The sequence below is a fragment of the Phodopus roborovskii genome, unplaced genomic scaffold (assembly GCF_943737965.1).
Source record: "Phodopus roborovskii unplaced genomic scaffold, PHOROB, whole genome shotgun sequence".
Lineage (NCBI taxonomy): Eukaryota > Metazoa > Chordata > Mammalia > Rodentia > Cricetidae > Phodopus > Phodopus roborovskii.
Genome location: NW_026126470.1, coordinates 27,425,887 through 27,449,828, shown reverse-complemented (window position 1 = coordinate 27,449,828; position 23,942 = coordinate 27,425,887). Strand labels below are relative to the sequence as shown.

The 23,942-nt window shown below is 40.1% G+C and overlaps 1 protein-coding gene across 1 annotated transcript in view; it reads left to right on the top strand.

Moving 5' to 3' along the window:
• The window catches only part of Paxbp1 (PAX3 and PAX7 binding protein 1), a 29,775-nt gene extending 5,833 nt beyond the window's left edge, over window positions 1-23,942 (top strand). Inside the window, exons 3-18 of the mRNA XM_051191863.1 lie at window positions 696-872; window positions 1,671-1,892; window positions 2,320-2,423; window positions 3,675-3,892; window positions 4,417-4,606; window positions 7,939-8,062; window positions 11,162-11,261; window positions 11,362-11,477; window positions 12,669-12,868; window positions 13,802-13,946; window positions 14,506-14,627; window positions 15,204-15,280; window positions 15,839-15,905; window positions 18,853-18,999; window positions 21,271-21,425; window positions 22,819-23,942. Coding sequence (XP_051047820.1) covers window positions 696-872; window positions 1,671-1,892; window positions 2,320-2,423; window positions 3,675-3,892; window positions 4,417-4,606; window positions 7,939-8,062; window positions 11,162-11,261; window positions 11,362-11,477; window positions 12,669-12,868; window positions 13,802-13,946; window positions 14,506-14,627; window positions 15,204-15,280; window positions 15,839-15,905; window positions 18,853-18,999; window positions 21,271-21,425; window positions 22,819-22,936 — 2,282 coding nt within the window. The 3' untranslated portion in view covers window positions 22,937-23,942. The remainder of the gene's footprint in view (window positions 1-695; window positions 873-1,670; window positions 1,893-2,319; window positions 2,424-3,674; window positions 3,893-4,416; window positions 4,607-7,938; window positions 8,063-11,161; window positions 11,262-11,361; window positions 11,478-12,668; window positions 12,869-13,801; window positions 13,947-14,505; window positions 14,628-15,203; window positions 15,281-15,838; window positions 15,906-18,852; window positions 19,000-21,270; window positions 21,426-22,818) is intronic.

Genomic DNA, 23,942 nt, shown 5'->3' with positions numbered 1-23,942 from the left:
TCAATTCTGGGCTTTATGGTATATACACTGAGTTGTGACAGTTGGGTCAGGCTTACATAGTATAAATGTAATTGTTGGGGTCTTCTAGGTGAACAGTCATTTATGTGGTCACTCTCAACCATAAGATATTTTGTTCTCAACAGAAAAGTGTCTTGAATGGGTATCATTAGTGAGGAACTGATGTATAGTGGAAAATGAAATGATAAAATGTGTGAATAGGTACAGGAGAGCCGGCTCAGCACTTAAGAGCAAGCACTCACTGCTCTTGCTGAGGACTTGAATTCAGGTCTAGCGCCTACGGGTGACTTAAAATAGCCTGTAACTTCAATCCAGGGGATGTGATGCTTCTGGCCTCTGAGGGCACCTGTATTTGTGTACGTACCCACATGCAGACACACATACCTGCACATAAGTACATAGTTTAGAATAATAAAAGTAAATTATAAAGATACAAGTGTTGATAAGTTTCTCTCAAAATTAAAATGGCATTCTATCCCTGTTTCCTCTATATTTTGTATTACCCTTACCCACATGTCTGCTGTGTTATTTCATATTCATGCTTGAGTTTTTTAAGTACTAGAAATAATGTAAGTTTTAGTGGATTGAGCTCATGATTTAATTAAAAGTACCTTGATAATGATAGTTTCTGAGTTTCTGTTTTAAATAAATTTCAATCGCTCTTTTCAAAAACTCAGATGACCAGCCTGTGGACAAAGCTTGCCATGTTAAGGATACGAATCAAGACGATGGAGTTGTCATCAGTGAGCATGGTGAAGATGAAATGGACATGGAGAGTGAGAAGGAGGAGGAAAAACCCAAGGCTGGTGGCGCCTTCTCCAATGCTTTATCTTCTCTGAATGTTCTTCGTCCAGGTGTGTGTTTAAGTAACTCCTAGCTTCACCCTCAGGGTAACTATGATAGTAGAAGAGTTAAGTAAGTGTGTTTCTAATTGGGATGTCTTTTTAAGTAGACTCTATGCTTGCAAATGTAGAAAATAAAAGCAGAAGTTTTCCGGTTTCCCCAGTTTATTATTGCTTAAAAAATATCTATGTATGGGTCCATCCACATGAGTATGGATGCCTGAGGAGGCCAGGCCAGGGTGTTAGGGTTCTTTCCTTGGAGCTGGAATTACAGATGGTAACAAGCCACCTGATGTGGGCGACAGGAACCAAACTGAGGACCTCTGAAAGAGCAGCCATTTCTTCAGCCCCTCAAGTGAAACAAATGGGCTTAAGTAAATGCCAGATGCTAGATGGTCTTAAAGTCTTTATCTTAGGTGTTTTCTTCCCACCCCCCTCAGATAAAGACTTACTCAGCTACAAAAAACACTACTCACCACTGTCAGTTTTGTTTAGTTTCCTATAGGAAATAATTTGCAAATCAATACACTAGCTAATCTATTTTAAAATCAGTGCTTTAAGTAGCCAAATTGTTAAATTATGAAGAAATACCAATTATATTTATAGACAGTTAAGGATGCCTTTTGCTGGGCTGGGGACATTGTGACTCAGTCTGTTACTCAATTCATCAGTCGGATTGCATGTAGAGTTTAGGAAGGTGCACCAGTAAGCCAGTGTTAACTATTGGATTGTTTTACTACTCCCTGTTTTTAATAAAATAAGGTTCATATCCGGTACTCCATGTTTTATAATTGTTAACATTGTTTCCAGGGGAAATTCCAGATGCTGCTTTTATACATGCTGCAAGGAAAAAGCGACAAATGGCCAGGGAACTGGGAGATTTCACCCCTCATGATACTGAGCCTGGCAAAGGCCGCCTTGTCAGGGAGGATGAGAATGATGCCAGTGACGATGAAGACGATGACGAGAAGCGCCGCATAGTCTTTTCTGTGAAGGAAAAGTCACAAAGACAAAAGATCGCTGAGGAAATCGGTAACTGATGAACCTGATTGCAAGCATGCTGCATTGCTTTTAAATGTGACCTGAGAATTTACGTTTTTAACTGCTTTGCCTTAGAGGACTGTTCCACAGCTGATAGCTGTTCAGCGCTTCTTGGTTAACCAGTATTGCACATATTTTTATAATTCTTTTTTTATATTCTTAAGCCGTTGGTTTTGTGCTTCCCTTTGTAGAGTTGATGTCAAGATTAAGTTAAGAAACCAAAGATTGTAAACATAACATTAAATACTATTTTAGCTTTAACAAAGGGTGCTGTCATTAAAACAGGCAAGGTCAGGAGTGTCAAATAGATCAAAATGGATGAAGTAGCAAGGTTAGTGTTTGTGCTCAGCTCTTGTGAACAGAATAGGGTCTTTTCCTCCCAGCCGTTGGATGTTGATTTCTTTTGTTATGGTTGCAGGCATTGAGGGGAGTGACGATGATGCATTAGTAACTGGAGAGCAAGATGAAGAGCTTAGCCGGTGGGAACAGGAGCAGATTAGAAAAGGAATTAATATCCCTCAGGTAAGAAGACTTAAACTTTGAAAATGATAAGAGAAATAGATTGAGGGTTTTGTTGTTGTTGTTGTTAAAGTCTAAACATTGTCATATTGAGTCTTCGCTACCATTTGCATATCATAGTTAAAAATTGGCATATATTTATGTAGTCATACTATCTCTAGAAGAAAGAGCTTTATTTATTTTGTTTTTCTAAACAGGATTTCTCTGTAGCTTTGGAGGCTGACCTGGACCTCGCTCTATAGACCAGGCTGGCCTCGAACTCACAGAGATCTGCCTGCTTCTGCCTCTGCCTCCTGAGTGCTGGGACTAAAGGTGTGCGCCACCACCACCTGGCTGAAGAAACAGTTTTAAATTTAGCCTTTTGTAGTAAGAATGGTGGGAAAATGTCCAGCTTCTCCAGTTAGTCCTTAAGAATGGTGAACAAACATCCAGTTTTTTCAACTAGTCCTTCAGCAGCAGCAGCAGCAGCAGCATCTGAAAGCCCATTACAAAGATACAGTCTAAAGTCAGAAGTTGGGGGTTGGCCCAACACTCATTTAGTAAGTTCTGAACAAATGCTAAAGTTTGAGAATACTGCCTTATATCAAATATTGGGATTTTTGTTGTTGCTGCTGTCTTAATTTTGAAGATAGTTTCCTAGGTATGCAAACTAATGAGACTGACCAAAAATATCTTCCAAAGCAGTTCCAGTAATGTGTTTGTTGCAGTGTGGAGAAAGTTGCGTAATGTGAGTCTTTTCCATTGATGTGTTGGGTACTGTTGAGAGCAGACAATATGGAAAGCCTTGGATTAATTGCAAGAATCTCAGTCATAAACTCTCATTGCCTGCCTGTTCTCTGACCAGAGGCAAGTTGCTCACCCAGATAAAATGTTACCTGTATCATTCCATCTTTAAACCGAGGGTCTGTTTTTCTAAAATCGTTAGAAATAGAACTGGTGGTTTTTGTTAAGATCTAAGAATTTAAAGCCGGGTGTTGATGGTGTACTCCTTTAGTCCCAGCACTCTGGAGGCAGAGGCAGGCAGATCTCTGTGAGTTCGAGGCCAGCCTGGTCTATAGAGAATAGGCTCCAAAGCAATACAGAGAAACCCTGTCTCAAAACAACAACAACAAGATCTAAGAGTTTATACAACTCTTCATTTGATTTTGAAGAATTCTGCATTTAATTTTAATTTCTATGTGGGAGCTGGGTATAGTTTTGCTTTTGTTCTAATTTTGTTCTAAAGGGATTTTATATTTATCCATTTCTTTTCAGGTTCAAGCAAGTCAGCCCACTGAAGTGAATATGTACTACCAGAACACTTACCAGACAATGCCTTATGGTGCATCCTATGGCATACCTTATAGTTATACAGCCTATGGATCATCAGATGCCAAGTCTCAAAAAACAGATAATACAGTCCCTTTCAAAACTCCCAGTAATGAGATGGCTCCCGTTACTATTGATTTGGTAAAGAAACAGCTTAAAGACAGGTAGGGCAGATCAACTTCTTAAAGACCTGTCCGCTTGCTTTCTGGTCCCTCAGGCAACTTGTAGTCTGGGGTAGCAGATACAGAATGCCGGCAAAGAAGACTCACGGGCCCACCTTCAAAAGCTAAACAGAAGATGACTTCATGCTTTGCTCTGCTACCTTCTTGGATTACTTCTGTGGAAGCCGCAAAGTTATTAAAATGCCACTCCATGAGCTTGTCGAAGACAGTGCTGAGTTTGCACCTTTTGGACTCTGAAAGTGTAGTCAAGAAATGGGGGGAGACGCAAAGCAGGAATCTTTGGTTAGCCCTCCAAATAACTGTTTGAAGTCTGTAAACTGCCTTTTTAAATTCATTTTTTATTTTTATTTATTTTTTTATAAGAAAGCAGTACAGACGAAAAGACGCATTCCAAGTATTTTTATGTTCTAATAGTGGAACTAAAATGCATTATAATGTTGCAAGAGTCCTGACAACATTGAGTTCTAGATGTAAATGTGTTATATTTATCCTTCTGTGTTCTTAAGGTTGGACTCCATGAAAGAATTGCACAAAGCCAATCGACAGCAGCATGAGAAACACCTGCAAAGCCGAGCGGACTCCACCAGGGCTATTGAGAGATTAGAAGGGTCTTCTGGGGGTATTGGTGAACGGTATAAATTTTTGCAAGAAATGCGAGGGTATGTCCAAGACTTGCTTGAGTGTTTCAGTGAAAAGGTAAGAATGCAAAATTACTAATCTTTTTGAATAAGGCAAAAATAGGGAGGCCTAGATGAATTTTTGTAAAGCATCTTGTAATTCTTAGGAAATGATACACTCACTCAACCTTGTAAGTGCTGAAGCCGTGCTTCACTTTCTTTACTCCATTAGTTGAGGGCAGCACGGTGCCTTGTACAAATTAAAGAGAGCACCTTTTTGCCATGTTCGATCACTGGCCTGCCATGAATTGGTAGAATGAAGAGGGTTCGCTCAACAGTTTTTGTTTCTGTGGTTCGGGTCTGAGCATTTTTATCCTATTTTTTTCAGTAATTGGAAACAGTTATAACTTTTAGTAGTGCAATACATGACAGGCTTTGGCTAGTTTAACTTTTTTATGCTAGATATTTTGGTGCTGTTTCTGTTAGTAGTTTTCACTTAACTAAACCAGTGCTTGCTTCATTCCAGAAGCCATTCGTTATCATAAGTTTCTATTCATTGAACATTTCTCATTTCTTCTGGATTCATTGCTTTAGTATGGTAATTGATAGAATCTTTTGAATACATTTAAATAGCGCATATGCTAACTTCTCAAGTAAGTTCCTGTGTGTGTGTTTGTTCTCTTGTGTTTAAGGTAAATGTACTCCACACATGTCGTGCACAGGACATGTACATTAGTAATTAGTCATTTAAAAGGTGGGAGGGAGAGGGTAAGGCGGCCCCACAGGTAGGGACGCTTGCTGTTAAAGGAGAGAGCTGACTGTAGAGTGAGTTGCCCTGGGACCTCCACACATGCACCATGCATGTGTACACAGTAATGAATAACATTAAAGGAAGACTGATTTGTAAGTGTTCATGTCCTTCCCTTATGCTTGGAAAATACTAACATGGTCCTTAAATATTGTTTCTCAGAATCTGGGATAGGAAGGCGCGGTTTCCTTTATCTCTAACTAGGTTTTCTCTAGAATCTCATAAGTATAAAGTATACTTGGATGATTTTTTTTTTAATGTTCACTACAGTAAAATCAAGGGCTTTCAAAAGAACAGTTAGACTTGTCTCTCTGATGGATCTTAGTGGTTCATTTATGTGTAGTCAGATCTGGGACGGTAGCATCCATCATACCCTCTGTAGCACTTAGCATGGTTTGCTGAGTTTTTGGAGAAGCATCTGCAGTTGGGATAGTCCTTGTCACAAGTCAGTTGCTTGGGACCAGGAAGGAAACATGAGATCAGCTGTCTGCTGAGCAGGGGTTGGAGCAAGATTGGAAGTGGGACCTGCATGGCAGAGCCATCTAAGAGTAAGGACCTTTGCCAGGAGCAGGACTGCGTGTGTGGGAGTGGTCTCTTGCACCTGTCTTGACTTTTGCTTTAGAGAACTTATAAACTTAAGCATTCAGAGTTGCAGACATCATGCTAACATATATAAAGTTAGAGCCTGTCATCCCTAGATGAAGAAGAATTAGTAGGGCATAGTGTCTGTTATTGATTGATTAGTATGCCCTCTCCTGTATTACCACGTTCCTGGAAAAAGTCTACTTCAGGTAGTACTATGTGGCCACAGAGTCACTTAGATATTTTTGTAGCAGATCTGAAGTCTTACAGTGAATAAAATTTCAGTGAGAGGAGCAGATAGTCCTGAATCCTTCATTCCCACATCTTCATATGCATGCATCCAGTTGTGTGTGCTTCTGAATGAAATGTCATGAGTTGTCATCCTTAAAATATTGGAAGAGAAAAATGTAAAAATAGGGACAGTTGGATATGAATGCTATGTTTAGTTATGTTGTATAAATACTCTTTCAGAGTAAGTTAAACATTTTTGTTTGTTCCATAACTTAGTTTCCCCTCCAGTTATTTTGCTAGTTTTTTTTTTTTTTTAATCTTAAATTTGTTCCTAAATATAGTAATAATGATTAGTTTGGCGAGGATAAAGAAGCTGTCATGGTGCAAACTAATGAGATAAGTGGATGTTGTAAACCTCAGGAGAGATTAAAATCCAGTTTTAAGCTTTAGTTCCAGAGTTGTCTTCTGAGTTTAAAAAGAGACATTCCATGTAGCTAAGTCAGATAACGCCTTATGATGCCAACACAGGCTTGAGCTCTCATGATAGGGGATGCCTTATCTAAGAATAAAAGGATGCATCTTAGGTAACTTTGTCTTCTGCCTTACATGATTGTAAAAACGATATGGCAGTAACTGGGAACTAAAACATTCAGACAGTGACTTTAAACTACTGCATAATCATTGCTGACATGGGGACATGGTTGCCTATGGTGTGGCATCTTACAGAACAAAGTACCCCAATCAGTTTGACCTTTGTGTGAACATTTGCCCCTTTGACAACAGAAACCATACAAGAATATAAAACTGCTTTATTACAGACTCCTTTTTTTATTTTTCATTTACAGTCTGTTCAGTTCAGGAAGATGCTAGGAACACTTGTGCCAGTGTTCGCAAACTGTAAATAGCGTGTTTTCTAATTGTACTAACCACCATAGAATTTGGTTTCCTTAGGTATGTGTGGTGGTCCTTAGTGTTTTATGAAAGTTTCATAGCATTTGACTTCGAAAACTGGTAATTTATGTGGATTTTTATTGCAAAATAAAGAAAACAAACATTTGCTAGGAAAAGAGACATTTCATAGTTTTATTTCTGATTGGTTAGTGATAGCTAGAAATTTTATTCACCCTTTTAGTGTGATTGTGAAGTGTCCGATAAAGCTGCAGACTAGCCTGACATTATTATAGGACATTTGTGTATACGACTGAGTAGTGGGTCAGCGTAAAATCTGACGGTCAGACAGGTTCGTCATCTACCATAGATGGAGCCATTGTAGCAGCACAACAATCATTTAAGCCAGAGAAGTGTACCAAATGTGTGTGCCTGTAATTGCAGTACTCTGGAGGATGAGACAGGGACAGCTTGGGCTCATTGAGTTCTAGACCAGCTGAAGCTACAGAGCGAGACTTCATCTTCAAAAATAAACACAGAAAAAGAAACCTACAAAATTGCCATGTAGGTCCTCTTGCTGGAAAACTAAAACTATAAACTTAAACTTGTAAATACACACATTTTTTTTCCCGGAAGCTGAAGCACCAAAATTTGGCTTAGACTTTGCCTTAACTGTCTTGTTAACACAGAAGCGTTGTGTTTAAGTCACCTTGGCTGTGGTGACCAGACCCTGAACACACGGTTTTAAGAAGTGCTGCTTCCTCAGTCGCAGAGTGACTGTTGAGGATTCTGCTTGTCTTGTCCATAGAGTATGTGTTCAGAAAGCCGGAAATAGCATGGAACCCTCAGATGAGTGAGCAGCTGAGGAGTTGGGTGTTACGGAGTGTGTTGTATCTTCACAGGTGCCACTGATTAATGACCTTGAATCAGCAATGCATCAGCTGTACAAACAGCGAGCTTCCCGCCTTGTCCAAAGACGGCAAGATGATATTAAAGATGAATCTTCGGAGTTTTCAAGCCATTCAAGTCAGTCCATCTTGAAGGTTTTTATTTTTCATTAAACAACCTTGTTTACTTAGTGCAGCCTAATTGAAAATTAGATCTTTTTCTTTTAAAGAGCTTCCTTGTCCACTAGTTAGGTAGATCAAAAGTTGTAATGCATGGACTTGGATTATGTTTAAGACTCTGTATGACCTAACCAAGGAGCTGAAAAATATACTAATACTCTGTCAGTCTACTCTTTCCTGGATGTCCTTTAGAGCCTACAAATACATGATCAGTATTTACCTTAAAACCACTGACTCTGCCCACCCCTACTTCTGATTCCATTCTATTCCTGCCATTGGTGCAAATGCTGGTTCTGATCACAGTAGGAGATGCTGTGTTTAAGGACTTGGGAGCTCTGGGGGAAGGAAGAGGGAGGAGCCAAGTTGTGTGACACAGGATAGCTGCAGGAGTAGAGGAGTTTGGTGCTGCCCTTTGGGTAAAGCGAATGCTTTTGTATTTCTCTTAAAATGTGCTTTTTTTTCCAGTTTACTATATGTATATATTCTGTATTTCCTTTTTTAGTCAGCCAATGTCTACAGTTCTTGAAATTTTGCGGAAAATGTAGAAATTGGATTATGTTACATATGACATGAATTATTAAAAAAAAAAAAATTGGGAACCTTTTTAAATTTTTGAGGTTAAGATTCTTTAGCCAGATGCCTTTGAAAACCTTTTAATTCCGTTTTGCTCATTACACTCTGAATTCTTGGGTGTTTGGTGGCAGTTTTCTTAGTATGGGTTCTTCATGGTTTCTTTGTACCTGTGCTAGCAGTGTGTGTGTATCACAGTTACCTAACGTGCTCATTTAAAATGCAGATCTTCCGGTCCATACCTGGAGATTGTTCCCAGGTCCTTCCTATCCAGAAATCTGCATGTTAAACAACTGCTCCAAATGGTTCATAAAGGAGCCTAGTGCTGATTTTAGAACAAACATAACCCATCCGCCCAGTCAGGCCTTGGATCCATGGGAAACATCCTCCTGTGTGTCTGATGGGTGTTGGGCACCTAAATGACTAATGCGTCCCTCCCAGATTACATTTGATCCAGAGAGCCAGATTTCGGGGCAGACTGCAGGTAACCATTATACATCTAAAGGAAACAATTTCCTCCTAAGTTATATGGTGTGAGCTGTTTATCACATTAACTATCCTCACTGTTTATAATCTAGTCTTCATACTACAAGGCTACCTGGAATTTGAAGTGAGAGTTATGGGATTCATGTTAGACTGAAAACAGAAAGTATTACAAGAAAATGGAAATGTGAAAACACTATTTTTGAGGGGTATAATTGACAAAGATTACATGAGACATTAAGGAATCAATCCATTGTCCTTTTTTAAAGAATAGCATCAGGTCAGGTTTATTTTATCTGTTTAGATTATAAGCTCTTAGTTGCAGTTACTTTATATAGTTTTTACACAAATGAAGGAAGCCAAATCAGGATTCTTTGATTTCTCAACTAACTTGTAAGCTTTAGAGAATACTTCTAATGTCAGCTATTTTGAAGGAAGAATAAAAAACTCAGTGTAAAAAAAAAAAAAAGTCAACTTTTGGCAATAGTGAGCTCTAGAATAGTTTGGAGACATTGCAGAACAAAATTTACGGTTTCTTTTCCTGTTGCTCATTTAGTAGCAAAGATCTACATGAAAAAAATCTGCATGAGCTTTAAATGATGCCATTCATTACATGTGTGTCTGTCTGCCCACCGATCCCTTGTTTTGTTTGTTTTGCTTGTTTTGCTTTGCAATAACTCTTCTGTATTTTCCAGAATGTCTTAAGTAGAGATGAGGGAATTGCAGAAGACATTTTCCTTTCACCTCGTACTCTAAGCAAGTTTGTAGAGCCACTGGCGGAGTTGTCATTGCATCAGTGGCCTTGTGGAAGCACCTTAGTTCTCACATAGTTCACATAGAAGAGCTTCCGTTCTTGCTTTTCCTTTTTAGAAAAGATTTGTTTTTTAAATTACGTGGATTTGTATGTGTCTGTGCATGCATACGTGCACTGAGTGCAGGTGCCCTTGGAGGTCGGAGGCATAGAACTCCGTAGCTAGAGGTGGGCTGTTGTGAGCTCCCCAATGTGGGTACTGGAACCCAAACTTGGGTCTTCTGCAAGAGCAGTGTGCACTCACAATTGCTGGGCCATCTTTGCCGCCCCCTCTGTGTCTTCACATGGACAGGCACTATCACCAGAAAGGCCAGGACTAGTAATAGTTCAGAGAAGCGGGGGAAGCTGACTGCTGTTTACAATAGGGAACTTCAAAGCTAATTTATAGCTTCAGGGAGATACTTATGGGGTGTCCTCTTCTTTAGATATGCTGGGGATTGAATCTAGGACTTTGCCTCCAGGCAAGCTGCCTACCAGCTGACCTGTGTCCTTGACCTACATAATCTCTTAACAAAGGTTGGGATGCTGTGAAGGAAACTAAAATGATGATGTGGGAATATGAGCATATACAGTACCTTGGAGTTCTCAGGAGGGCTGGTTATTACTGAGAGGAATTTAAAAGTGACAAGGGATGCATGGTGTGGAAAGAGCGCTGAGCGAGAAAGTTCCTGGCTCAGGTGTCAGTCTACCGTGTTGCCTGCCCTAAGAGTGGTGTTGAGCAAACTCCCGAGGGCTAAAAGAGCACAAATTATTAAACCCTTGGACACAAATCTGCTACATCTTTCTACATGTTTCTTTGCTGTCATTTTATATCATTCAGCATCTTTCTTAAAAATACTGGTTTTTTTTTTTTTTCATTTTCATGGATAATGTAGATTTTTTGTTTGTTCATTGTTATAGGATAAGCTAGTCCTGTTCTTTAGACAGAAATAGTAAGCCCAGCTGTAATTGGCTCTTAGAAATCATAGTCTTAATTCTCCTACTCCCCCCCCCCCCATGGAAACTCAATAATTCCAAGATTTGTTCTATACTAAAAAACCTATCTAGTTCTATATTAAAAACCTATCTAGTCATTGCAGAATCTTGCTGTTGGGGTTAGCAAGCAGTCTTAACATAATGGCTTGTTCTGTGCAATTTCTTTCCTCATGATTGTTGAAGGAAGATTGTTAATTTTAACCATTTGTTGTTTTACAGATAAAGCTTTGATGGCACCAAATCTCGATTCCTTTGGACGTGATCGGGCACTTTATCAAGAACATGCAAAACGTCGGATTGCAGAGCGGGAGGCCAGGAGGTGATCTGAAAATATTTGCTGTGCATTGTTAAGGAAGCTGGATTTTTTTTTTTTTTTTTTTTTTTAAATCTAAATTCAAAAATCAATGATTGTTGTCTAGGACTCGACGAAGGCAAGCCAGAGAGCAAACTGGTAAGATGGCGGATCACCTTGAAGGCCTTTCCAGTGATGATGAGGAGACATCTACAGATATTACTAATTTCAATCTGGAGAAAGGTTAGACTTTTATTTGGAAATGACACTGACAAATTTTCCCTACTTGGTTGTGCTCTAAATTAATTTTTTCTTTTTGATGACATTTTTTTTAAAAATTGTGCTTAATTTGTGTGTATGGCTGCATTCCACCATGCGTTTGTAGATGTCAGGGCAAGTTGTCAGTCTTGAATCAGACTCAGGTTACCAGGCTTGGTGGTGTGCTGGAGTCATCTTGACGGTTTTTAATCGTGAAATGGATAGAATTTTTGTGTCTTCTGTAATAAGCCAGGTGCTGTTTTATATCTATTTTCTTTATATTGAATATTACAGTTCTCAGTGATAAGAGTTAAACAGTGTTAGGAGTTTTAATTAATACTTGTATACAAAATCATGTGTCAGAGCCTGTGGCCCAGTTATTGAAGCTGTCTGCTCTGAAAATGAAGGCTGGAGAGTGATGTTTTACTTCAACCAAGATTAGTAGTCATTTCTAGCACACTCTCTAAGTAATTTCTCTTACCTGTCATTGGCTGTAGTCATTTGGAATTATATTGACTATGAGCCATTAGAGAACATTAATGGCTGTGATTCCCTCCTACCCCCTCCATTTGGGTACTAGGGATTGAATTTAAGGTCTCACACTTGCTAGGCACTAGCTATAGTCTCAGCGTTTAAAAATAGATTGTGAGACAGTCTTGCTAAGTTACCTAGGCTGGCCTTGAACTTATGATCCTCTTGCTTCAGTGCCTTAGTGTTACCAGGCCCAATTTCTTTGGCTTGTGGTTTTTGAAATAGGTTCTCATAGCCTGTGTCCACCCTGAGTTTCTACTTGTTACCTAGTCAAGGGTGTTCTTGAAATCCTGGTCTTCCTGCCTCCACTCCCTAAATGCTGGGATTATGGATGAATGCTTTTATAGTGCACATTTCTGGACCTGTGGGAAATGTGAAAGAACGCTGGTACTCGAACTTGTGGCATCTGTTGGAAGATGCTGACCTTCACTGCTTTGCTTTACCTCTTGTGTGTTGGTGTATGTGTTGCCCATTTGGAAATGGCTCACTGTAAACATCATGACATTGAGAACATGTTTCAGTTCTCCTGTCTGTATGCTTGTTCTGAGGATTGTCTCCAGGTCTTTGGGCTTGGGGACGAGCTCCTTACCTGTGTGCTTTGACACTAAGTGGTATTCTGCTGCTTTCAAACTTGTTTCATTCTAGATCGCATCTTGAAAGAATCCAGCAAAGTTTTTGAAGATGTCCTTGAGAGTTTCTATTCAATTGACTGCATTAAGGCACAGTTTGAAGCATGGCGTTCAAAATACTACACGTCCTATAAGGACGCTTATATTGGTCTTTGTTTGCCAAAATTGTTCAACCCTCTCATCAGACTGCAGCTCCTCACCTGGACTCCTCTTGAGGTGGGTGGTTGCTATCACTGTTCAAAAGCAATGTGACCTAGGACTTGGATACTTTTTGCCTTAAAAGCTAGAAAGGGAGAGAGAGCATAGTCTATAAGCGATAGACCGTATCTGAGATTTATCTGTTTTTAAATAAAGTTTTTTAAAACCACTCCTCCAAAACTTTCTTTATGATTTCAGTTTATATATAAAATTTTATTCTTATTGAAAATTATATGTGTTAACACTGGGTTATGAGTATGAAGAGCAAGAAGCTAGTCTTTTTCATCCTAGGAGAACTTGGACCCTGATGGGAAAGTACAGTAGAGTAGTTGTAAGATGAGGATTTGAACTAAGTGGTTATGAAACAGTGAAAAATACGCAACAAGCTGGTCCTCACGTATGAGTTGGAGGAGTAGAACTACTTTGCCCCTGATTGTAACAGTTATGACTGAGTCTTTAAGTTACTGACATAGAGAATTTCAATACTGGATGGTTACTGAGTGAGGTGAGCTAACAATAAGGAAAAGGGGGCATTTGATGAACACTTTTAACCAGCTAAAAGGACTTGAGTTCCGGAAACTGCTTAGTTCTGGAGGTGCCTGGTGCAGTAGGATTTCATCCTGTGTGTGTGTGAGCTTCCGTAGACTGCAGAGCTCAAGGCTGTGTGCCCTGGAACCCTTTTTGTGTCTCTTCCTCTGACCACAGCCTTTAGCACCCATTATTGTCCCAGCTTCACAGAACTGCTGTGTCCCATGTGGGATTCAGCCCAGCCGAGTGCTTCATATGCTCCTTTTCTGTTTGTTTATGGTCCTGTGCCTCTTGCCTCTGAAAGCAGTGTTTTGTTTATTTTGCGCAGTGCTTGCTTGTTACAGCTGAAGGATACCTCTAGCATGGCTGAAAGTAGAAGTAGATATTATTTTAAATGTTGAATAACCTTTTTAATAATTGTAGGCAAAATGCTGTGACTTTGAATATATGCTCTGGTTTGAATCTCTGCTGTTCTATGGTTGTGAAGAGCGAGAACAGGAGAAGGATGATGTTGATGTTGCTCTGCTGCCCACCATCGTGGAGAAGGTGATTCTTCCCAAGCTGACAGGTAAATATCAGGGGTGGCCTCATTATACTGGGTTTCTCAGATGTACTTAGAGTCCTAGTCCACTGACCATCTCATCATTGATCTTATATAATCGATGTTAGTTATCAGCTGGATGGCCCAGGGATGTTAAAGATAGAAAATTCTTAGCCTGAGGCTTGAGGAGCTCTTTGCAGGAGACATAGAACATTGAGAGCAATAATTGATCAATAGGTTGGTTTCAGAGACTCAAGATTGCTTGATTGCAAACTGAATAGATATTTTAGGGAGTTATACACATCTTTTTTGTTCATTTTCTTGAAAGATTAGAAATTACTGTTAGAGAAACCTGTTTAATTGTTGAGAGGTTATCTGGTAGAGTTGTAAGTTTAAAAATTATTAACATAATTAAAAAATAATTTAAAATAAAGTTAGAACTTAATTAGAAACTTGGTTGTCTAAGTAAGATTTTTTGGGGTACAAGAGAATACAAAAGTAGATGCTTTTGTAGACGTAACGAAAGGACGATCTGACGTGGAGAGTGAGCTGCAGTCTTAACGTCTTGTCTCTTGTTTTGCAACAGTGATAGCTGAAAACATGTGGGATCCCTTCTCCACAACACAGACTTCAAGAATGGTCGCGACCACACTAAAATTAATAAATGGTTATCCGTCAGTAGTCAATGCAGAAAATAAAAACACACAGGTACTTTAGCTCCTATTCTTGGGAAGGGTTTTGTTTTTTTGAAAATGGGCCAGAGTTTAATGGTTATTCTGAGCCAGCCAGATCGGATTCTCCCGGTTGGGTGATCCAGGCTGTTAAAGCCTGGAGTAGATAGAGTGCAGATGCTAGTTTTCACTTTTACAAATCTCTGTGGCAGAAAGTATCACCAGCACAGCCCCTCCTAATTCCACTGGTCAAACACCCCTGTAAAAACTGTACTGTGAGGGAAAGTAGAAAGTAAAACCATTAGATAAGTTCATAATTGATGATTGGAACATAATTGATGATTGGAATACTTAAAAATGGCCGGATACTCTTAGAGATACCCCCAAATGTAAACTTGCTCTCACTGAGCTGACTGGAAAAGCCTTTCGTTGTCGAATTTCAATTAACCTCATTTTGATAATGGTCTATGTTGATTTTAAATCTTTAGTAGATTTGGAGCCAAAAAAATTTGTAAACTGGTTTATTGATTAGTAGCTGTTGAGTGGTTATCTAGTAGAGTTGTAAGAATTAAAATTATTTCACATAGTTCAAATGTAACTTTCCACTCTGTAGGTGTATCTTAAAGCACTTTTATTGAGGATGAGAAGAACTTTAGATGATGATGTGTTCATGCCCTTATATCCCAAAAAGTAAGTAATACTCGCAGACATGGAGCATAGCATTCATTCCATGTTTGCTTCAAGTATGAACTTTACCCGTGTGGCAGTGTAAGAATCCCTCAGAGAGACTGGAGGGATTGGTGTTTTGAACAGAATAAAGTAAATAATGCTCTTTGTTCTCTCTTAGTATTTCAAGAGTCAGTTTTGTTGTTTTGGTTCATTGCGTGTATTTGTTTTGTTTGGGCTATTTCTCTCAGACTTTGCCCGTCTTCTCTCCCTTTCCTCTCTCCCTCTCTGCTATTTCTCTCCTTTCTTTCTCTATCCCTGCCCCTTTCCCCTCTCTGTCTCCCTGCCCCCTCCTTCCTCTGTTCCTGTCCCTTTCTTTTCTCCCTCTTTATACCTCTGCCATGTGTTGCTTCTGGGATGAATGTTAAGCAATCACTGCCCTGAGCCTTGCCTGAGTTGCACACTCCTGAGTTCTGATCTTGTTTATTTGTAGACATTCTTATTCTTGTTGATAGAAATGAATGGTTATTGTATAAGCATTTACTTATACAACATTTGATTGTGTTTTATTTTCTCTTTTAGTGTCTTAGAAAACAAAAATTCTGGGCCTTACTTATTCTTTCAACGACAGTTTTGGTCCTCTGTCAAGGTATGCATTCATAGACCATCTAAAAATATATAATCTTTTGGACTTTAGTATATTTTGAAAGAATTTTTGTTTACCTCTGTAGGCTTGTGTTATTGACACACACACACACACACACACACACACACACACACACACACACACCCCTACCTACCTTTATTTTATAAGCAAATATTCTAAAAGTTTATTTCAGTTAATGTTCTCACAGGAGGTTTTGAAAGTAAGGCCCAGGCCGTCTCTCAGGTTGCTTAACTGGGGCACAGCACCGAATGCAAAGATAGCTGTGTTCAGCAGCTAGAACACTAGCTCTCTCCTGAGTTTCAGTGTGTAGCACTGGCCAAGCGTTTCTGTGGATTTGAAGTACACTTGGCAGGTAGAAGGCAGATGATTCCAGCTATGGTGTCAATGAGGGAAGTCCTAGGAGGTTCAGATGGACAATTCTGGTGACCTTGAGATTATAACACAAGAGGGTTAAATAGAATCCAGATAAAGGAGAGCTGGCTTTCATAACGATTGAAATAAGTACAGGATGGCCAGGGTTAGGAAAGCCGAAAGGTCATGTAAAGGCTGTCTTCATCCTGAAGATTATAAAAAACCATCAAATTCTGCCTCTGTCCATGGGTAATTTACAAACATTTGCTCTTCAGTACATAGATAGCTCCATGAGTCTTCATAAAATACCATTGTAGACTTGTCACCACTACCAAGATGAAAGACACAACTCCCCCAAACTCCCTTTTGTAGTGTGGTCCACTTCTGACCGCCTGCTGACCGGATTTTGGTCTGTGGCCGTCTTTGCAGGAATGCTTTGTCAGTGGAAGTGTCCTGTAGGGACCATCTACGTCTGGCTCTTCAGCAGGGTTTGAGATTCGTTTGCACTGTGTGTTATCTAGTTTGCTGTATTTTGCTGCTGAGTTGGATTCTGTAAGGTGCCGGGTTTAAGAGTTCTTGTTTCTGTTTAGTTCATTTCCTAACTAGGACAAATTGAAGTGGTTTCCAGTTGGAGTCAGTAGAGATAGAGTGTGTGTGCTCACTTCATTTCACTTGAGAGAAACAGCAGGAGGGCTCTTTGTGGTGTTTGTGTTCACCAACAGCACACGAAGAGATTCGGTTTACTCTTTACTCCATTTTGTGCATTGCTTAGTGTTGCTGAGCCTGGTTTCATGTACTTGCCTTCTGCTTGTTCTTAGGTGTATTCTCCTAAGTTGAGTGTGTCCTTACAGAGCTTAGAGCTCTGTACTCTGGAGGGAGCATAGGGAGATGGGGTTTCAGCCTTGTCTCTGGTCTGTCTTTTGACTTGACATTCAGACTTGCTGTGTAGCTAAGGGTGGCCCTGAATGCCTGTCCTCTCACCTCAGTGCTAGAGTCGGAGCCGCGCTCTGCCAGCTGAGCTAAATTCTCAGCACCATAGCTCCGATGTGTCTCCTTCTGTTAAGGTTGTTTGTGCTTCAGAAGCCATGCTTAGAAATCGTTTTCTAACAGTGGGCCGTGAAATTTCATAGTTGTGGGTTTTATATTAGCTGTGCCATCTGTTTACATTTTTATTTTTGGGGCTGGAGAGATGGCTCAGTGGTTCAGAGCCCTAAGGACCCAGATACCCCTGGTTCACAGCCACCCTCATGGAGCTCCTGTTGAAAGGGATGGATGGAGCTCCCTCTTCTGGTCTTCTCGGGCACTGCTCTCATGTGCACAGACACATGCAGGCTGAATACCCATATACATACGCAAAATTAGGTTTTATTGTAGATGTAAGGCCTGCACTGGATCGTTGTTCCAGTGCTTGTGTTGTAAAGACAGTCCTCTCCATGGAGTTGCTTTGCCTTAGTTGAAAATTGGTTGAGTGTAGATGTGAGTCAGGTTTTTAGTGTGGCCACTTTTAGAAAGTCTTCGAGCAGTGTGGAACTAAAGTGTGGAAGAAGGTTGAGAATGTGATAGTGGAAATTAGAACTCCTTTGTCATCTGTTTATTGTGTACAGCCTTTATGTTAAAGCCTCAGAATGTCTGTCAAGTAGACACTGGCTGTCTTTGTGTGGGCAGGGAGGCGCAGTCTTGTTCCATAGTAAGACAAGATGTGAGTCTTCTGCAGGCCAGTCTGTCTGCATAGCTTGTCCTCACAGGGTTCTGGGAGGGAGTTAATTCTGAATACCCTCAAGCCTCCATTGTGTAATGAGTATCCTCGTAAAGGGGGCTGAGCAGCTTTATGCTGTCCTTAAGGAAATTGAGTGGAGAGACTTGGGTCATTTCTATAGGTTTGTTTCTGTTCTGCAGCGCTGCCTGAGAAAAGGTACACTGGTATGCTTGCTGTAATCATTGGAGCAGTGTGGAATGGACAGTGGCTGACATTTGTGCAGTTAGAGAGCTGACAGGTTGGGTCGGGGTGGAGGCAAGTTACTTGACGAGTGGCTTCTGGCCTGTGTAGTTAGCTGCACAGTGCTGTTTAGGGGAGACTGGATGGGCTGGGCTGGGCTGGGCTGGGCTGGGCAGGGCAGGGCAGGGCAGGGCACTCACTTTATGACTATGTCCTTCATTTTATTCACATACCCAGCTGGAGCTGCTGCAGCTGTCAAGAGGGTGTGACTCAGTAAAGATGGGGAGGGTTGTCAGCCCTGCCGTGCTGGAGTCACATAAGGTCCTGCTAAGGGCCTACTGATCTGGGAATTAGCATGCCTGAGAGTACTTCCTGCACTGACAGGAAAAACATTCTCTGTGTATTAGCTACATGCTGCCATTCATGTTTTAGCTAATTAAAATAGGAAATTCAAGGTTTTTTTTTTTTTTTTTTTTTTTTTTTTTACAGCAGGTAACATTTAGATACTTGAGAAGTGTTTAGTAATACTTAGTCAAGGTGTCCGTCTTGTTTTATTTGGTGTTTTACTATGTAACTAGTTTACGTTGTACTTAATAATAACTCCTTGATATTGCCTCTCAATAACTCTTTCTTTCTTTTTAGCTATTGGGAAATTTCCTCCAGTGGTATGGCATTTTCTCAAACAAAACTCTTCAGGAGTTGTCAATAGATGGCTTGTTAAATAGATACATTCTCATGGCTTTTCAGAATTCGGAGTATGGAGATGACAGCATCAAAAAAGCCCAAAATGTGAGTTGGTGCTACACACTGTAGTGCTAAAGCACGCACATTGGAGCGCTTGAGTTTTCTGTATGTTTTTATAATCAAACTTCCGGTGACAGTTGAGCTTGTTATAAAGTTAACAGTGAAACTGTCCCAAGCACAGTACATTTTTAACTCAAAAAATGAGACAGTTGACCTTAACCAGGAAGCTAAAAAATGACATCTGAAAGTGTGTCTGTCTATATATGTTCCTAATGTGAGTGTTTTTGTAGAAACCAATTAAATTTTTATTTTAGGAGTAATTTTATGGTTGATAGTTGTTTTAAGCAGTTCAGAATAACTTCTTCTCACACTTAAATGATTTTAATAGTGTTGGGTTTTCTACTTATAGCTAAAGGTTATATATACAATTTGATGCTTTCAAAAATATGTATTTGTAATAATCATTAACAGTTACAACAATCATTAAATTACTAGAAATTGGCCAGTAACTGTATTTTTTAAATCTCAGACTAAATCTCTGACGTGTAACCTCACTACCTGGGAAACGCTTGTGTTTATTCCCTGCAGAGCTGAGTGTTACCCCTCATGGCAGACCAGAGCCATTAGTGTTAGAGTATTCACTCTGACACTTTACTGTTGGCTAATCTTAGTGACTTATTCTAGTGCCTTTTAGTAATGCAAAACATCTTCACTGGCAGAAGAGATTCCCAGCTTACAGTTAACAAGTCTTTAGTGTCCTTTAGTCAGGAGGACTGCTTCATTCTCCCTGACCTTTACAACCTCAACATCTCTGAAGGTGACAGGCAGTAATTTGTAATGTGCTTTTGGCGTGAGTTCATCTAAGATTGCTCCGTTAGATTCAGGTTCTACATCTTTGCCAAGGGTTGTTCCCTACTCCCTGAATGTGGTTGTCCCTGAGAGGTAGACTTCTTCAACCTGCAATCGTACAACTCGTTTTCCCTCTTTTTACTTTTTATTTATTCTTTGTGTCTTTCACATCATGCCTCCTGACCCTACCCATACCCCTCCCCTCCAATAAAACAAAGATTTGGGGGGCCTGGAAGGAAGGGGGGAAAAATGGAAGCTGTAGTGTGACACAGTGAGTCCTGCAGTAAACCCTTTATCCATACATTTTTTACATGTGGGGGCAGGGATGATGTCAGTCCTTCAGATCCAGGGCTGCAGGGTCTCCCCGACACGGGGCAGCAGTGGGTTGTCCATGAGGAGTCCTAGGGAGCGCCCAGTGTCAATGATGTAGCAGAGACCAAGGGCCTTGAACCAGATTGGTCCCAGTTCCCTCTCCCTCCCTCCCATGGCCCCCAACCACCCTCCCATCCCATTCCCCCCCCCCCCCACTCCACAGGGAGGGTGATGCCCTCCAAGAGGGGTCGTCTAAATCTGTCAAGTCATTTAGAGTAGGGACTCCTGCCTCTAGGTTAAGGGAGTATCCCTCCATGTGGAACGTGCTCCCAAAGTCCTTTTGTGCACCAGGATATAAACACTGAGCCAAACTGGAATCCAGATGCAGAGAGGGAGGACAGAAACCCACAGAGACAGCTGACCTTCTGAACAAGGAGGAGCTAATGGGCTCCTAGACTGATATCTGGGGATCCAGCATTGGACAGACTCAGACCCCATGAGCTTGGGTCTCAGTTAGAAGGCCTGGTCAGTCTAAGGGACCTCTGACAGTGGAACCAGACCAATGATTCTTATTGATAAACATGTCCCCTCTTTATGAGAGAGTGCTTTCTTTTTGGAACGAGATGTTTTGACTTATTTTATACTTGCTTGTGTTCCTGGAATAAGTCATTCCTTCAGTAATCCTTACTTAATAGTGGCCAGCCGTCTTTACCTGTTTGGATAACAGCTGCCCAAGTAGACTGTCCTTTTAAGCTGTCCACTGGGTTAAGGTCTTGCACTGTACTGTATCTCTGGTGTAGTCTTAATCTTACTTTGGGCTAACAGGTTCCTGCAGCCAACATGGATGCTGCTCACTGAAGTTTTGGGGAAGGAAGAGACTAGTATCATGTTTTTATACATGTGTTTTTATAAGGAGAACTTGGTTTGCTTAAGTCACAGTGATAACTGAAAAAAAAAAAAAGATAACCAGATATCAATTTTGTTTTTATTTAAATACTTGGCAAAGTATTATAAAAAATCAGACATTGGTATGTTCATGTAGGAAGTCAGGTTTTTAAGAAGATATCTTATACAGTAGTAAATAATAGCCATTATGTAGATTTAGCTTTTTGACATTTCATTGTTTTAACTATTTTATTTGCATCTTTTACATAGGTAATCAACTGTTTCCCCAAGCAGTGGTTTGTGAATCTGAAAGGAGAAAGAACCATTTCTCAGTTAGAAAATTTTTGCCGATATCTTGTACATTTAGCAGATACAATTTACAGAAATAGTATTGGGTGCTCCGATGTGGAGAAAAGAAATGCAAGGTAATTTATTTTTTTCAGTTAATGAAATGATAAGAGTTTCTTTAGTAGTCAGATTTAATATTAAATCAAGTGGAGTCATTTTAACTTGTTTCTTAATTTATTGATTAAATGATATCATTACATTGTGTATATATAAATGCACCCTGATCATATTTTCTTAAATTGTACATTTATTTACTGTTAAAAACCTACCAAAATACACAACTTTTTTTTTCCTACAGTTTTTGTCTTTTTTTTCAATTACATTAAATTTGGGTGGTTTTAGAGAAAACTTAGAGTAAGGGACATGCCTGGGGCAGTGGATAAACTTGTGTTATTGTCTGTTGTGAAGGATTGAGTAGCTTGAGAGTTTTAAGATACAGTGATCCTTAGCCTGTGAAGATGTAAAGCCTGGAAAGAATGGCCACTGACATGTGGGTTGTTTTAGGAGTATTTTAGAGCCTTCTTGCTCTCCTGAGTCATATAGACTAAAGGCCATTTCCTCATTGTTTTGGGAACAGTTTATTTCTAATTTTCATGAAAAATTTCTGGGACAGAGCCCAGCCTGAACACAAGCGTGAACCCCAGTTTACTTGTTAGGAGGCTGAGGCAGGAGAGTCTTAAGTTCACGGCTTGCCTGGGCTTCAGAGTGAGCTCAGGCTAGCCTAAGCACTTTGTAAACATAGGTACAATTGGAGCATGTTAGACATGTGTTCTGTTTTCTCTGTACTGAGGAGCCCTGGGCGAGACTCGGAGATGTGTATTTCCTCTCCTGTTAGGAATTCTGATGTTAATATCTCCGCCTTTCTTCATGATAAGGTGGGTTGACTTAAGGCAGGGCCGATAAGGAAAACAGGGCTAGGCTTTATTGAATCAATTTTAAAGGAGTTGAAGTGTGTCTCTTCATAGGGTGATAATGAAGACAAACGGATTTCTGTTTATGTAGCAATACATAGTACTCCACAAGAGCCTGGGCTCTCTGCTTTTCTTTTTAGACATTGATGAAAGTCATTTATGAAAATAAAATTGTTTGTGCTTAGAATGGTGAATTTCCTGGGCCAGCCCTTTAAACATAAGTTTTATTTGGATACGTAACAGATAATTTTTTCCCATTTATTTCTTCTGTTTTGAGAGTGGTGTACATACTGCCATGGTGCACATGTGGCAGACAGAGGGCAGCTTCCAGGGTTTGGCTCTTTCTTTACATCATGTGGATCTGGAGATGGCAAGCATCTTTATACTGTGAGCCATCTTGCCAGCCCTGCAGATGTTTTAAAACATGTAGCTTGCACGTGCCTTGTTCTTAGTACCTAAAACAATGGCTGGAAACGTTGTTTTACAGATTCTCTGAGGTAGTTGTAAAATCAAGAATAAATTTTATCTCAGTGTAACATGGTTCTTTCTTGTCTTTTAGAGAAAACATAAAGCAGATAGTGAGACTCCTTGCGAGTGTGCGGGCTGTGGACCACGCCGTGTCTGTTGCGAGTGATCACAACGTGAAAGAGCTCAAGTCCCTGATGGAAGGGAAATAAACCTGTGAGACCGAGAGCGTTTCCTTGGCACCATTCCCAGTGTGTAAATTTGTACATATGTAAAGTTTCTTAAACTGTAAGATAACCGATGGTTTAAATACAAAACATTATGTTAATGCTGTGTCCTTAAATGTGATTGCTTCAGATTATTTCTAGGAGTCTATGACTGTGTTCCTTACTGCCTGTCATACTTTGTTTATGGAAGTATTTTATGTCGTCATTAAGTTAACTTCATTTATGTGTCCTCGATAAATGATGTGTGTGCAGTGTAAATTGTGTTATTATGCACATATATGTATATATTTCTACCACCATGGATTTTCATGCTGGAAATTTGCAGTGTTTTTCTAGAGAGGAAGCTTTTTAACAACAGAAATGACCCAGTAGCAGTCGTCTTAGGGAAACACTGCCCGGCTGCAGCAGGAGTGCTGGCAGGTGATGGCCTTCACTCCCTCTCTGCCTAGCTCCTGCCTCTTGTGCTGTGCTGCCTTACAGTGAGAGCTGAGCTGTGGGACTCATAGTCCCGTAGAGTGAGTGTGGGACTTCTGTGAGTCAGCCTTGAAGGCCAGTGTGGGTTTAATAAGAGCTCTAGGTGGTGTATGCAGTACAGTTTGGGGTGGGACATCAGTTTCTCTTTTGACAATAAGCCCACAGACTAACTGCATGGTTTAGGCTGACTGTCCTTTCTCATTCATGATTTTACTCCCTGTCCAGCTTATGGATACATGAATTTCTATAGTCCATCATATTTTAAATCCCTCATATGTGAGTTATATATGCAATAAAGAATATGCCTTGCTGACTAGATATACCCAGGCAATTTACTATTGGTGGTCTTCTGTAATGTTTATACCACATTGTTAATACTCAGAGAAACTTGTTTTAAAGTTAATGCTTTCTGATTCTGTGGTTTTCAAAAGAGGAACTTTTTGCAAATTAAGGACTATTGTTTGATAATTATGTGTAATTAAGCTTTAGTCAAGCATTAAATTAATTTTTAAATACA